Below are 15761 nucleotides of genomic sequence, written 5' to 3'. Positions count from 1 at the left end.
TTTGTGAATAATAATTACATAATCATGACAAAACATAACCCGACCACATGCCACTAGCAGTAGCAGTACTACCTGCAGTATGATAACAATTAATGTTAAAGGAAGCAAATACCTGTCGGAAGAAGTTGGGCTTGTTGCCCAAGGGTTGGTACCCGACCAACATGGTCCCTGACAACACCATCCGCTCCTTGATCTTTGGGGCAACCTGCAGCAAACAAGACAAACAAATTCAACTTTAGAAAAGTCTACAAGTTCAAATAGCTGCTATTCAGTGCTGTTCTCCATTTATATTGAGTTTTTATCTTCATGAAAAATGGAGATATAGTTTTGGGTGTGTCTGTGTGTGTGTGTGTGTTTGTCTGTCTGTCTGTTTGTGTTTCCGCCCTACTGTAGTCAGCATTACTCAGGAACCTCTGTTTGTACTGTTAAACATAAGGCTGAGAAGAAGAGGACAACTTTCCGAGATTGACATTTAAGACAGGTAAAGGATTGACTTAGTGTTTGAAAAATTGTGTAAGACTTTGCAAGGTACATTGAAATAACTTCTTTCTTACAAGGAACTGATCCTAATCTTAAATTTTAGTTAATAAAAAACACCCTAAGACTAAACCTGAATTAAAGATGGAAGTTGTCAAAGACAGCAGCTGCTGTGACCTGTTATGTCACAGCAGCAATAGCCAATAGTTGGTAGTGTGCTCACTAAAATGCATGTGGTACATTGCAGGCTCGATTCCAAAAACTGGAAATGAGATGCTTTCTCTGCTTAGCACTCAGAACTTCTGGGTACGAGTATGAAAACTGAGTACAAGCAATATCTACCATTACACAGCTGGGTGGCCCTATAGCTTAAGAAACTGACATGGCCATGGGTGCTGTCCTTTACACCATATGGTGTGGAAAGGACTTTGATAATAACTTTGTGGAAGTCTGACCTGGTGCAGTTTGTCCTTGTAGTCTGCCTCGTCCTCCTTCCCTCGCAGACTGGGCGGAATGTACCAGAAACAAACGTTGCTGCACTCCGGCTGGGTTGGGGTGGAGGTATCAACAATTAGCATATAAGCCAGACTATGTGGACCAATCAAAGCCTTCAAGTTATAATGGTTAATGATTATTGTAAATTCATTCATTTTTGTGTGGACTTATTTGAGTTCATGGTTGAACATTCTGTAGTACAGTAGTCATACATGTATTTGAGTGTGCCGACAAAATAAAACCGTGCACTACAAACGTTTCAAGATTTAGAGTTGATCCCTACTTCGTTTGACCAGACTTACCTCATCAAGAACCAGCTTGAAGCCTTCCCTGGCCTTCACTTTTTCCACCAGATACCTGTGAGAAAAATAATTAAACATTATACATGTATACAATCATATGACATGTACTAAAGATGCTGTCATAAGAAAACAAACTTGCAGACATTTGATACACTTCTTCAAAAGAGCAACAAAGGTTTTATTTTGATTATGTCATTTCAAATATTTGTAATCATAATCCACAAATCTTTTATTTGTTTCAAGATGTCAAGCATTATTACATTACCATCATGATCTGTAGATAATGGATGCTGTCTGAGACCTCTGACTGTTTCAAAATTTTATCCAGTTGCTTGAGTATATACTAACTATTTTTGGCGTATCTTACTACCTGGATGTCTAACCTTTATCAACGCATCATGATCTGTGTTTCAAATAAACGTAACCATACAAGGCTGCAAGACCAACCTGTAAGTTCCACTCCTACCAGGAAGGACCCCTTCTCTTTTCGATAAGTATGGTGGGTTCTTTTACATTATCGAGGTGTTGCCCTCCTCAAACATGGGGCCTCCGGTTTTACGTCTCACCCGAGACAACTTCCCTAACTGAAGCTTTTGCTCATTTTCACTGACTTGGGTGAGGAAATACTAGGTGTTCAGTGTGTTTCCCAAGGGCACAACATTGGGTCATGCTGGAGATTCGAACCCAGAACCATTAGATTCTACATGTAATAATTCAACGACCCTAACCACAAGACCACCTTTTGTTTGAAGTTCCTTACCTCGTCTTGTCGAAGATGGCGTCCATGTCCTGGTGATATCCCTGGTTGCCCTTGGCCTTCCACATCAGCCACAGCTTAAACACGTCCACCTTATAATTATGATAATAATGTAAGATAATGGTTTACTTCGCCACAATTGGGCACTGTACGGTACAGAGTGGCAGGGTTCAATAGTAGCCCTGAATTGTTTTGCTGTTTACATAGATAGTGCCTTAAAAACTATAGTTATGTATTCACATTGATGCGAAGGTATATTACGTCCGGTGAGGAGACTTATATCCTTATATACGCATACTAAACTTGAATTTTTTTTAAAAACTGAGTAAAGTTTATAAAACCCAATTATATCAATATAAAAATCACCTTGCGCCCGCACTGGATGGACTTGTCCCCGGTGTCGTAGGACACGTCGTAGAACTTGTCCTGCTGGAACAGGTACTTGGCCTTGGCCTCGTTACAATGCTGAAGGAGGTTCTGGTGAGAAAGAAACATCATTTTCAAATTACACCCAACTGTGCCAAAATGTTGAAACATGACATAGAAAATGTATCATGATGAATCGATATATCCTTACAAAATATAAATTTAAATATAAAAGTGTGTGCAGGTTTGCTCCCTAGCGAAATTTAGGCATTCTTAACTTACTGAAATACCAACATCACCCACTTTTGGGAGTGACCCCTACATGGCCCTGAGGACAGGCTATTTTTGGGCCCGGCCGGACTTAAAATCAATGCGGGACCTGGTAAAAATAGACGCCGTGAGCTAATCGTGCGAACACCGAGAGGTACCCTTTGTGTTCCCGGCAGTACTAGTCCACCGTGACAAATTTGTGGCTTCGAGGCCCGGCCTGGAGGGTCTATGCCGAGAGCAGACCAGCCTGGCCAGCCCTATGCATGTCTGCACCCGCCATGCATCAGACACTGATGCCTGCGAACAATTGATTGATTGATTGATTGAGGCCCGGCCGGCGCAATTGGGACTGTAGCATTACACAGGCTTCCTTACCTCATGCTTGAGGAGCAAGGCGGAGCACTGCTGCCCAGCGCCCATCATCTTGTGCGGGTTCCACGTTATGGAGTCAGACCTTTCCACGCCTCGCATCCTGCTGGCACGGTACTTTGGCGACATCATCACACCGCCGCCCCAGGCAGCCTGGCAACGGAACAACGCTCTACGGTAAACTCATTTGATTTTGCATAGCCTTACATGAAGTTTTGCAGCAGGTTTTTGGAGTGTTTAAAGTTTAATTCGAAAATAAGTCTGTAGTATAGTAGTACTGCAAAGAAACACAAATCTACAAAATCAAGCCATGGCAAACATTTTAGGATTTATAGTTGAAGGAAGTAGTATACTGTTACCAAGGACATTATCTATATAATGTCCTTGCTGTTACACACTTTTTCCACTTGAGCCCTATATTGCATATCGCATGAAAGGCAGCTGAATTTTGGTGAGGAAATTGACTGTAGTATTGCAAAAAACAGAACTTGTCCTTCTACTGCAAACTGAAGCCGTTCTTAGGATAGTCATGCATACACATGTACGTTGTACATTGTATGCCTTACAAAATTCAGCTGTCTTGTTATGAAAAAGGCTGTCTTAGTTCCTTGTTACTGCTGGGTTCTGAAACAGCCTGCTTAAAAATTCTACGACATCAAAGTCGTACTTCAGCCTACGACTAATGTGATGACCGTGACGTTAGTTGTAACTTAGACCAATCTGATTAAGTTATTGAGAGACTAGAAGGTAACTGTAAACATTGTAAACCACTCACGTCAACGTGCATCCACAGTCCATGCTTCTCGCAAACATCAGCGACCTCTTCCAACGGGTCGTAGGCTCCGAGCACGGTCGTCCCGCTGGTGCAATTCACGAAGAACGGAACGGCGCCCTGCAAAATAGAAACAACAAGAAAACAAGGCTGTCAGCACAGATAACGAAGTGGCTTGCCTTGTATCGTCTAACCACTACTATTGGTGAGACCAATTTCATTTTTAGTTTAACCCAATCCTCCTGCCAACGTACGCTAATGCACAATTACCAGAACAAAGTTGATGCTTGGCAGGTGATGGGTTAAAGGATTTTCCATGTCTTGTTACCAGAAGTTCAAAATCGGCGCTATTTTTGTGACCAATGGGCATTGAGGAATGACGGAGAGATGCTTAGGTTTCAAAGAGCAACCAGCTTTGAATCAGTTGCATTGATTAGAAGTGGCCCCTATCAAACTCTGACAGTACTGCAGCAGTATTGTAAAATTGACCCTCTATCAATCTGCAATAAAAGCCAACTGATAGGGTATGATTGTCTTCCTGGATTTTAATTTTAGTTTTGTTGATAATCGATTGGCACCAGTTGGAAAAATCCTCTAAACTAAGAATGCAATTGGTCTTGCCCAAGTATAGTCTATGCACAACAAGTTCTTTCTTTTACAATATGTGAATGCCAAGCTGTACAGTATCGTAACATTGCTATCATTTTCATCAAGTTCACAGCTACAGCTGGGTAAGTTAGGCTTTCTTGAATACATTGTATAACTTTGGTCAGTTCTAATCTTTTGAATAGCTTTTGCAGGTAGCAACTCTTCTGACAAAGTGTAAGTACACCCCTATGTTTCTACAACCTGATGTTCCGACATAATCTTTGTTCTGAAACCCCTATCCCTAACATAGGGGTGTCAGAATGTAAGGGTGTCGGAACATTGTGGCGTCCAAACACAGGGCTGTCCTCGAAATGGGTATCGAAAACGATATGATGAATGGAATGTAAAATGTTTCTTTGGGTAGCTGTTGTAGAATTACAAAATGTAGCACAATGAATTTTTTGGAATCACATATTATTACAAACTTTAACCTTGAGCACACTGAAGAAGCCATTTGGCACCCCATTCAGTAATGGATTACAGACATAGGCAGCAGGGAGAAGGTTAACAACTCCAACAGGGCTACCCAGATGCTGCTGTGAACTTTCACATATGACGATCGATCACAATCATGATAGTCACATATCAATCACATGATAGTCACATATCAATCACATGACAGGTGTGTGGGTAAGACATGGAACACCAAAGGTCAAACAGATGATCACAAACATCACCTCAGCCTTAACTCGCAGGACGTGAGCCTCAAGGTCGGACGTTATCATCTTACCCCTAGAACGATAAGAGCGTGGTCAAAACAACAAATTCCGTTAAAAAAAGCAAACAAGCTACTCTTTTCGCAACAGTTTATATTTTACGCATTAACTATGAGGGCCTGTAGCTTTCTGTTGACGAGAGTTTTTTAACAATCTGTCCATTTTAGACACGATCTTCAAAAACTGTGTTTATACATTAGATAGCACTCGCTATTATAAGCCAAAAAGCCAAAAACAATTACTCAAGCAACTGGATAAGATTTTGAAACAGTCAGATGTTTCAGACAGCATCTGCTGTCTTCTGTCAGTAACTAAAGGGAAAAACTGGAGAACCAGGTTTTATACCAAAACTCTGAATTGATATGTTAATGAGGTGGGACAATTTAGAATGGTTCAATAAAAGACTAAGTCAAGGCGCTTGCCAATATGTTTAGGATTGATCTTGGTAAAAAGCTCAATTTGCTTCATCAAAAGAAACTCACTTAAAGAAACTTACTGACAATTTTTCAGTATCCAAAAGGTTGTTAAAGTGCTATTCCCTTTTTTGTCAATTTGAAAATGGTTTGGAGAAAATCTTTGCTATGTGTTCATGGGAGAGTAAAAATTCATCTACAGTGATGTATAATGACAAGAAACACAGCATTGCATTGGCGATATTTACCTTTCATCACAGTTGACCAACACGACATTGTTGGTTCCAATCCCCAGGACACTAGCAGCTTTCTTGATGGAATAGTGGCTCTGGAAATAAAGTCAATATACAGTTATGGAGACAATTTCAGTCATAAACATCATTTTGTAGAGTACTAGTATGTAAGAGTAGAAATTAAAACCAAGTGTTGGACAGGAATAGTAGAATAGTATGTCTCTTAGGTGCAAGCCCTAACGACCCCATTGCTTTGCCATATTATGGATCAAATTCCGTGGATCCAGAAAGCTGAGGTTTTAACCCCGCTTGGGCATGGTGTTGCATTTGTTATTTCAGACGGTGACATAAAGCCGGCGGTCCTGTGTATGAGGGAGCTTCAGAACAGTTTTTCAGCACTAAGGACAGGCCCTGCCCCAAAACGGACTTCTACAGAATGTGAGTTTTGTATTCGTTTTCTATTGAATTTTTCTGTCATGCTGTCAACTTAACAAACCAACAAAAAATACTACAAAAAAGTACAATGCAGTATGCAGTTACAGTGTTTTCAACATCTTAACTAACGCAGGTTTGATTTTAAAATCTTGCCAAAGTTGTCTACAAGAAATTGGGAAGGGGTAGTTTTATGACAGTGTATTAATAAAGCGACAATTTTGCCAACATTTTTTTTCTGTCTCCTCTGTTTTACCTAACATATGTATGTTCCTGTGAAATTGTTTTTAATTTGTTTTGATTTGTGCAATTGTTTTTTGTTTCATTTTTATTGAGTCATCCATAATTACAAGGAGTGTTGTCATGCTCCTGTATTCAATACACATCAATATCAACAAAAACAACAAAAGAACAATCAAAACAAAAACACTCACCTGTTTTGATGTAAAAACCACCAGTCTAGGCAGCCCAAACAGCCCAGTCTTCTTGATGTCAGGCATGTAGCGATAACGGGCCACGTTCAGGGCACACAGGTTTGATATAGAGCCACCTGGTGAAAAAAGAAATTATTGCAGGCACTGATGACACTTGTTTTCAAGCTTTAGACAAGTTAGGTGGGAAAAAATCAATTTCTAGCACACAATCTGGAATTTAGATGTGAAGAGCATATCTTGCAATAGTTATTTTTCGTCATAAAGTTTTGGTCATTGAAACTTTGTTCCTCTTTATACAGTTTACTTCATGTATGGATTAGAATTATAGTACTAGCTGCAAAAACAGTCAAATTGAATGGCTGTGAGAGTTAGGTATGAATTATTTGAATATGTCAAGTCATTTAAAGAGATACACATTGTATAGCCAGCCGCCACTGCATCACTTGAAGATGGTGTGTTATTCCAAATAAAAGGTCAGTGAAAACAAAAATGCTGTAAATTCATTTATTTCTGTGGGGATTAAATTTCATGATAGGAGTAGAAAGGAGATTTCTTCGGCGTTTTTAGTTCGCGTTCAAAACAACACTGTAGCACTAGAGCACATGTTTGCGGTGTCATAAACCACATGTACAAATAGAACTAGATTCAGAATGTCTAACTGACAAACCTGGGCAGAAGATGCCGTCCCCTGCTGTGTACCCCACCACGTCCCTCATCTTGTGCAGAACAACACTCTCCATGATGGTGAAGACTGGGGCAACTTCAAAGGTGTATCTGTTGAGACAGAACATACAACTTTACTCTTCAAGTTTAGACATGGTATTGGGGCCTTTCGCTGGCATTGATTGGTTAGGCTAGTGGACGCGAGATTGAGAAAACACTGGTTTGATTCCTGGCGATCCTATCTAGACACTGTGTCCTTGGGAAAGGCACTTAACACAAGGTTCCTCACTCCCTACAGGTGTAAGAATGGGTACCTGACTTTGGTTGGGAGGTAAAAGTCGATAAAAGGAAAGGGTTGGGCTCCGACTTCGACCCACTGCCCCTACAGCCTAGAAATGGCTATGGGACTACCTTTACCTTTTTATGTACATGTAGTCATCATTCAGTGTTAGTTTTGTAAGTAGGGTAACTTCCTTCCCAGCCTCACACCTTAGCATTCTAAATTCGTTACATAGATGTTGAAGATGAACTTCACATACATGAAAGGACTAAACACATAATAGTCTCAATGCTATGTTGTGGTAATGCCACAGTTGAGCAGAGCCCTCTGCTGGAGTTGGTGTGTACTGCACCACTAGCAATGAAAGACAAATCGGCCAGTAACTGTTACACACTTTCTGTGGCAAGCAAACATTTATCTTTAGAAGCATATGTTCACTACATGTCATATGTGCTTTCTTGTGTCAAGCCTTGTAGTACTGGCTATTTCCACAAGGTGTCTCTACTTACTGGCTGGTGTTGAGCGTCTCTGTCAGCCATTGGCCGGCCAGGGCGTAGGTGTTCTTCCCCGAAAACAGCTGGTTGAAGAAACGGGGGTGACCTGAGGAAATAAGTAGAAAGAAATAGATTTATAGATAAATAAATAACCAAATAGATACCTGAAGAAGGTGCCTTTTATTTTAACAGTGTTCTCCATTCCTTCGAATGGCTCCTTTTACTTCAATAGACATTACATGTACATTCTTCTACATTTGACTATCTGCCCCCTAAGTACTGTTTATTTTGAACTATTTGCAGTGGTTTTGTTTTTGTGATTTTTGACACTGCAAATATGTGTTTCCAATGTATTAGTTCTGTGCTACAGAATTGTTGCAACCACAAACCTGGAACACAAAATGTCCTTTCCCCTTCTAATGCAAAACTAAATGAATTCACAGTACAACTATAGAAACTAAATAACACAAAGTGCGAGAGAATAGTAGAACCTTTTTTTCACTGTTCTCATATCATCTGTACTTCTACGCATCCTAGTTTATTGCAGTAATATAGCACAATAGTACATGTAAAAACAGAAAAAAATGATTTCAGAACAAACAGAGCTCTAACATTTCTCTGTCTTGCTGCCCTACTCGTAATTAACATGCTTTGCCCAATCTGGTCTGTTGTAGCCAATTTTTTCAACATGTAGTTAATGGACTTGCAAATGCTAAACTGGTACTGGTTTAAAATCCTTTGAAAGACTCTTCACTTCTTAGTGCCTGACTGTATCAGTTGAGCTCCTTATTTTCAAGGATTTCAGAAAAGCGTGCACAAAAGAAGCTAATGCAAAACAAAGCAGTTTATAAGTGCACTCTTCTGTGTCGGGTCTGATACGTTCACGGCTGCCTTGAACACTTTACGTGATAGATTCAGGCCAGGGTGCCAATTGTGGGGACTTAAAGGAACATTGACCTGGAAAAAATGGGTGGATTTGAGTTCACAGGGATTTAATTTCGCAGAAGGGATAAGGAGTGTTCGCGGTGGTTTTAAATTCGCGGTTGAAACAAGGGGGGGAAGAACTTCCGAAGAAGACAGAACAGGCATTTTTGCGGTGGTTTAAGTTTGACGTGAAACAGTCACCACCAAAACTGTGAACATAAAACCACAGTGAAAATTTCAAGAATTATTTACTTCTGCCTTACAAATTACCGTAAATTGTGAAATGTTTGCCATGGTTTTATTTTGCCGTGACCTCTACGGTAAATTCATGACACCATGAATATGCATTTCTAAAGTATCACTACTGATCAGACATTGTTAAGAACAGCCCTTCAGTACTGAATGGAAAGTGTATTCAGCACCAAGGACAGGGCTACTATAAGAATAAGCATAGAGTTTTGAGCATTTAGGCTGTGGAACTTTGCTTTCTATACCATCAAAATGGTACTAAAAAGTACTATAAAAAGATATGTACTCTGTTAAAGTGTACTTTGAGTGTTGAAATATACCTTCAGTGCCAAAACATGATTTTCTTGAATCTGCATCAAGTACTGTTAAAATGACCTATGGGTACAGTTAGCTGTACGGTTAACTTGGGTACATCTTGCTGTTTCACTGCAAAGTGCTACAATCTACTGTTCATCTTCAAATGTTTGCGGTGGTCAAATTTATTCTCAAGGTTTTAGTGGTGGCCTCTTCCCGCAAAATCATAACACTGCAAACGTGTGTTTTGTAATTTTATTGTACTACAGAATGGTTTCAACCACAGACTTTGAACACCACAAAACCTACTTTCCCCTCCTACCCAAAAAATAAAACCTGCAAAACTAAATACATTTACAGTACTGATGTACACGTAGCTTAGCTGATCTAACGAAGCTTGCCTGAGACTAAGAGCACCACCTTATTCTACAAAGTTTTGGCTGCGCCAACTGCACAACTTTCGTCGCCTCCAGGTGATGAAAATACGGATCACATTTTGGCGCTATCTAACAAACCAGGAAACCGCTCGGTTGATATCAGTCTGCTAATTTATAAACATCCCCCCTCCCCGGAGCTACGGAGTGGTCTGCTGTAGCGGAGATAAAGCCGGGATCTGACCAAAGAGCAGGGCTTCCCCGCAGGCAGCCAGTTTTGTGGCCCTTGTCGAATTCAAGGAACTGATAAAGAGGAAATTTGCAACAGCTACATGACAAGATTGAACATTGTTGCCCTTCCTGTAGTATGGTGCTGTAACGTCAATTCTCATGATTCTGGTGTAATGTCAAATTTCATGATTCTCCCAAGTATCCTAAGACTGCTACATTCAAACAACAGTCATTTGAAAGAAATGCACTTAAACAACATCAAAATGACCCCTTGGTATGCACAGTTCCTCTGAACCTTTTTTTTGATAAAAGTTCTTGCTTCTTAAACTTTCTTCTCCTTTCAGTTCTTTTAAGTAAGTCATTGCTTCTTAACAATGCTTTCAAAAACCAAGTACTTTGAAAAAATGGGACTCCCTTTTCCACCAAAGCCAGTCTGTCATTCAGAAAAACTAACTATTAAAGACAACTACTGTGAAATTACAGTTTTACTTAATGTATATTGAACTTATCCTAACAGAAAGTAAGCTGTAATTATAATGACGAGCCTAAGAGATATCCCTAATTTCTTAGCTCATTAACTTTTCTTCGCTATCAGTCTGGCTCCCACTTCCCAATAGTATACAGGTTTTACATATGCAATACCTCGTTGAATACTTTCTTCCCATCTTGTTTCCAATGGATGAATAATTCCCGTCTTTCAGACAAAGGCGACCTGATAAAGACTGCGCCATTTAGCAGACTCAAAGGAAACCTGGCGTCGTAATCCTACCATTTTTCTTCGCGTCCAGCGATATTAAAAATCATAAGTGCCAAACGGAGCGTTGGTGGGAAAGAATTGATGGAACCGTGGGTAGACTTGATAAGTCCATTCACTGATACCAATAGGGACATCATTCATTCATAACACCCTTTATCCCTTCCTATCGGTTACTTTCATCGGGGAAAATAAATTACCTGTGTTTAGTATCCAGACAGACAGTTATTACTTTAGGCTAGGAACACTTCCCATGCAGCTGTGATTAGCTCAGACATTTATATACTGCTGAAGGCGTGATAAGAAAGCGTACAATGTAATAACTGTGCTTGGGGGATGTCCCTGTAGCTCAACTGGTAGCAGCCTTACAGTTGAGGTACTGGTTCCACTTAGTTGCTAACTGGGAGACCCGGTTTAATCCTGGGTAAGGACATCTTGGTTGGGGCTGCATCCGTCTTTCGGAAGGGACGTAGAATGGGGGTCCTGTGTTTGGGAAGATGCCTCGAGCATGTTGAAGAGGAAGGGCAAGCAATCCCTACCAGTAAAAATATACTCTGCTGCTGAAACAGCAAAGACACTTGCTGCCCTTTGTGCTACTAGGCACTACAAGGGTCTGAATGAACAATGCAGTGCTTAGACTGCAGTGAAACAGTACAATTGTGCCACAGACAGTTTGTGTCAAACACATTTTGATAGTAAAGTAAGTGACAGTGGCTGAAAACTCTCCAACACTTTAAGGATTTAGTATGTGCAAGGCTTGAAGGACACTTTTCAGCTACAAGTGTTTGGATTCTTTTGTTTGGTGTGGATGCCTGAACATTAAGTTTGAATCTGTGTCAAGGAATTACAAAATTTTCCTGGTGTCAGTTCTTGGACAAACAACTTTCTTTTAGTTGCTCTGTAATGGTAAGAATTATCATACATAATATTTGTACTTTGAATTATCAAACATACTTTTGTACTTTAGAGCTTGACTTGGAAGTTGGATCACATAGAAAGGAAAAATATTATAAGCATGGTTTGATATGTATGATATTATAATCATGTATTATATAGGCACCACTGATAGTATTGTATTCAGATACTGTATGTCTATGTCAAATTATCAGTGTGTATCCATGCTTTTGTACCAGTCTTTGTAAAGGGCTAATGCAGCGTGCATAATGAGTTCCTCCGCTAAGTGTTAAATTGATCGTTATGAAGTACATAGCTGGCAGGTGTAACTCAATCATTCAACTAATTACTCTCAGACTCCCAATCTTAGAGCAGTAACTGGTGATTAGCCTACTGGCTCCAAAAAAATGGAAATAAAAAAAAATGCTGAAATCTTTATGGTAGTGACATTCAATTCTAACAGTTTAGCACATTTGCGTAATAACTTAATTATTTGAGCAATAAACCGATTTGAGCATTTTAAAACCGTGCAAAAATGTGATGTACGATGATCCCCTTAGTTTGCGAGCCTGCAAAATCTCCGGTGATGATTTTCAGTGAGTTCTCACATCACAACGACGTCATATTTTTGCATCATAGACGTTGCTATGCATTGTGACAGTGTTGTTTGAACTAGTTATGTTTAGAAATTACGATTGTATGTATTTCGTAAAATTCATATGAATACTAAGTCAGAGCAACCCTGATTGTGCTCAGATGGTTCCCATTTTCATTGACAGTGCACCCTACGAACACCTTTAACCTCAGTCATTAACAGCACAAAGAAGCTGAAAACCAATCGACAACACTGATGATGTTTGAACGATTGATTGACCCCCTGACAGGTCAAAGGTTAAACAAAATTACTACCTTGTCTGTCTATTTGATTGTTTGAGTTGGAATGTACGCTGCTTAAGTCTACCATTAGTCTTTTGTGTCAGATTATGACCAATTATGGTGTCCAGAATTTTTTCCATTGTGCCACTCAGATGCTTTTACATCATTATGGGTACTTTTGAATACGGGATGTACATTCAATTGTTGTCAGCATACCGTATAAAAAGAGAGTATAAGATTTCAGTGTGATTGCAAGAGGAGAAGTCTGCATCAAGCAAGCATGGTGCCTTTTTATGAAGAGTTAAAGTGCCTGTAATTCATTTATTTTTAAAGGGACTTTCACGGTAGAAGGGGAAAGAAGTTTTTTTGTGGTGTTTTATGTTCACGGTTGAATTTATTCTGAATCAGTAGTTCAGTAGAAAAACCTTGGAAACGCATGTTTGCAGGTGTCATGAATTTGAGCGGAGAGGTCACCTCAAAAAACACAAACTTTGCAAGATTTGCAGCACCGATAAAAAGGCTTAAACTAAAGTTAAAGTTTTCATTTAATTTCACAGTAGGGGGAAAATGGAGTGTTTGCGGTGGTATTAGGTTTGTGCTTGAAAAAAAAGCAGCACAGGCAGAAGACTTAACAAACATTTTCGCTGTGGTCTTAAGTTTGAAGAAATCACAGCAAAAAAACGCAAAAAGAAAACCACCGCAATAATTTCCAGATTTACAGTATATGATGAGAGGGACCCAGTATATTTTTCCACTCAGAGGTTGTCAGTTCTAATGAAGCAATGGTGTGATGGGAACAGGGGAGGTCACAGAACGTCAGAAAGTCCTTTCAGGCCGCTTCAGGGTTCAGTAGCGAAGAAAAGTAGAGGTAAATACAAGAATCATTTTCTGACGCAGTCTAAGAGAAGAATGGATCTCCGTGACTCATCCCAGTGAGGCGGCTCTAGGATTTGTATTGTCTGGTTTACATCACAGGTTGTTACTTAAATTTGTTCCTGATGGGCCAATAAGTTGTCAGGCATTTTATACAAAAATGTAAAGAGAAAGAAATTATGGAAAGAGAAAAAAATAACTGATGCTGGAATGTTTCACAATTTAATTGTTATGATTGAATGGATGAATGAGCCAGTAAACAAATTAACAAACAAACAAATGGACAAACAAATGATTTGTAATCAATAAACGTATTTTATGAATATGTGTACTATTATGTTCATGCTCTCCTAAAGGACTAAAGAATGGAGAAAAAGAATGAATGTTACAAAAGGTTCTAAGCCAACTGACTTTCATTGACTTTGGAAAAATCCATCAACCTTTAACTGACAGTTCACCTGGCATGAGGATGGGGTCTCTGGCTATCTAGATCATCTACTAATGTCATAATTTATATTTAGGAACATCTCAACCTTTTCTGGCAGCATGACCTATCACTGAAGAGAGCGCCATGGACAGGGAAGACAACATGGACAGGAAAACACGCCTACTATGTCCTCCCTACAAGGTTCAGATATGCCCACCTTCCTGGTGACCTTTAGGACACTGTCAATCAATTTAAAACTAAATTTAAATCACATGGTTGGAACTTCTTGCAACCAAGTATAGTAGAGGCGTCCTCACTACATGTAGAAAGCTTTAAATAACACTTGCAGATAGATGTGCAAAGGTTAGGTGTGACAAGTCATTCAGCGTAATAGAATTAGCTGATGCTGCCCCTGTGATGCCGGTGTGTTACACCAAAGGGTAGTTATGCCGGTTATGGTCTCATGCCTGAATTACTCCGCATGGAGATGCCCAAAGAGTGCGGACTCAAAAAATAATTGGGCCCCAAAGGCATGTGTTTCAGTCGATCATAAATTACCTTCGATTGATCCCACCTGATATACAAAGCATTTGAGATGGAAGCTTGTTCATGTCTGACAGGATAAGGCAGGAAAGTTTTGGCATCCAAGTGATTGTCGGACTTACACACCTTTTAGACCTGAGTACTACGGTCGGGCTCTATCGGCACCAGAGAGCCTCTTGCGGCTGGTAGGTAATTTCAGATTTAAATGCCATTAAATATCGCTTGCTCAGGTTATATTTTGGTGACATTTATTTCATTGTCTAAAGAACGTGTGTGCTTACAATAGAAAGTAAAACATCTCCGAAAATTTTTATTGGAATTACGGCCATGAAAGGTTTGTGTGTTAACGTTATTTCCTATAGGGCGGCCTAATTGCCGTGTGAGACCTTATACAGATACAGCTACAGTGAGGAGCCAAAAGTGTCACCACTCACCAGTATATCTCCAAAGTCCAACAAACTTAAGACAGACTTGCATTAGAATTATTTTGTGCATATTGTAGCCATACAACTTACCCCGGTACAACTTTTGGAACTCTGTTCAACTGAAAAGTATCACATTGAAAATAGTTGTTATTAAGTCTGATTGATACTAGATTAATCTGTAATGAGTATGTGCTATCATTAGTAAAACAATTAACGATGATGAATTATCCAATTTTCTTTTTACCTTCATGTATTTAGTATACACTAAGTATGTTTCAAATGTATCATACCACAATAATTGTATAATGATGATAATTGTTTTGAATGACGTCAGCGGAAAATCTCCCTGCTTCAAAAAGTAAAGTTGCACCGGAAATTAAGTTTGTGTAGATGATGGTTTTAATGTAGATAGGTACTTTGGCTCACTTTCATATTGATAGTTTACCCAATGGGTTATTCTTAATAATAGTAATGGATTTGAACTACATCCTAGTAGTTGAACTGTTCATCTTGTTTTCAATTAATCTTTGCAGTCATTTAAGGTCAATTGAGGAGAATACTGTAGAAAATATCTTAATGAAGAAAGTCATAACTCATTTGATCACAAGTTCAAAAGCTATATTATATACCGGTAATATGATACAGTCATGACCACGCCTACACATTATGCTAAATTCAGGAAGGAAGAGACACGTTGTAACCCTGTGTGAGCTAATTGTGCAAGCACTGGGAGGTAATCAACGCCCCCTCGGCAGTCCACCGGGACAAATTTGTGG

General features: G+C 39.5%; 1 protein-coding gene across 6 annotated transcripts in view; it reads right to left on the bottom strand.

Annotated features, from left to right (window-relative positions):
* Positions 1 to 15761, bottom strand: part of LOC136446269 (cysteine sulfinic acid decarboxylase-like) — a 44582-nt gene that overhangs the window by 2919 nt on the left and 25902 nt on the right. For all 6 annotated transcript variants that reach the window (XM_066444604.1, XM_066444608.1, XM_066444606.1 and 3 more), the window contains 12 exons: positions 8137 to 8227; positions 7352 to 7458; positions 6685 to 6800; positions 5834 to 5913; positions 5134 to 5188; positions 3812 to 3928; positions 3043 to 3189; positions 2398 to 2508; positions 2035 to 2123; positions 1275 to 1329; positions 933 to 1022; positions 113 to 205 (listed from right to left, as the gene is read on the bottom strand). In XM_066444604.1, the coding sequence (XP_066300701.1) occupies positions 113 to 205; positions 933 to 1022; positions 1275 to 1329; positions 2035 to 2123; positions 2398 to 2508; positions 3043 to 3189; positions 3812 to 3928; positions 5134 to 5188; positions 5834 to 5913; positions 6685 to 6800; positions 7352 to 7458; positions 8137 to 8227 (1151 nt within the window). The remainder of the gene's footprint in view (positions 1 to 112; positions 206 to 932; positions 1023 to 1274; positions 1330 to 2034; positions 2124 to 2397; positions 2509 to 3042; positions 3190 to 3811; positions 3929 to 5133; positions 5189 to 5833; positions 5914 to 6684; positions 6801 to 7351; positions 7459 to 8136; positions 8228 to 15761) is intronic.

This window comes from Branchiostoma lanceolatum, chromosome 12, assembly GCF_035083965.1.
Source record: "Branchiostoma lanceolatum isolate klBraLanc5 chromosome 12, klBraLanc5.hap2, whole genome shotgun sequence".
Classification (NCBI taxonomy): domain Eukaryota; kingdom Metazoa; phylum Chordata; class Leptocardii; order Amphioxiformes; family Branchiostomatidae; genus Branchiostoma; species Branchiostoma lanceolatum.
The sequence above is the reverse complement of the archived record's forward strand: the minus strand, read 5'-3'. Positions and strand labels throughout refer to the sequence as shown.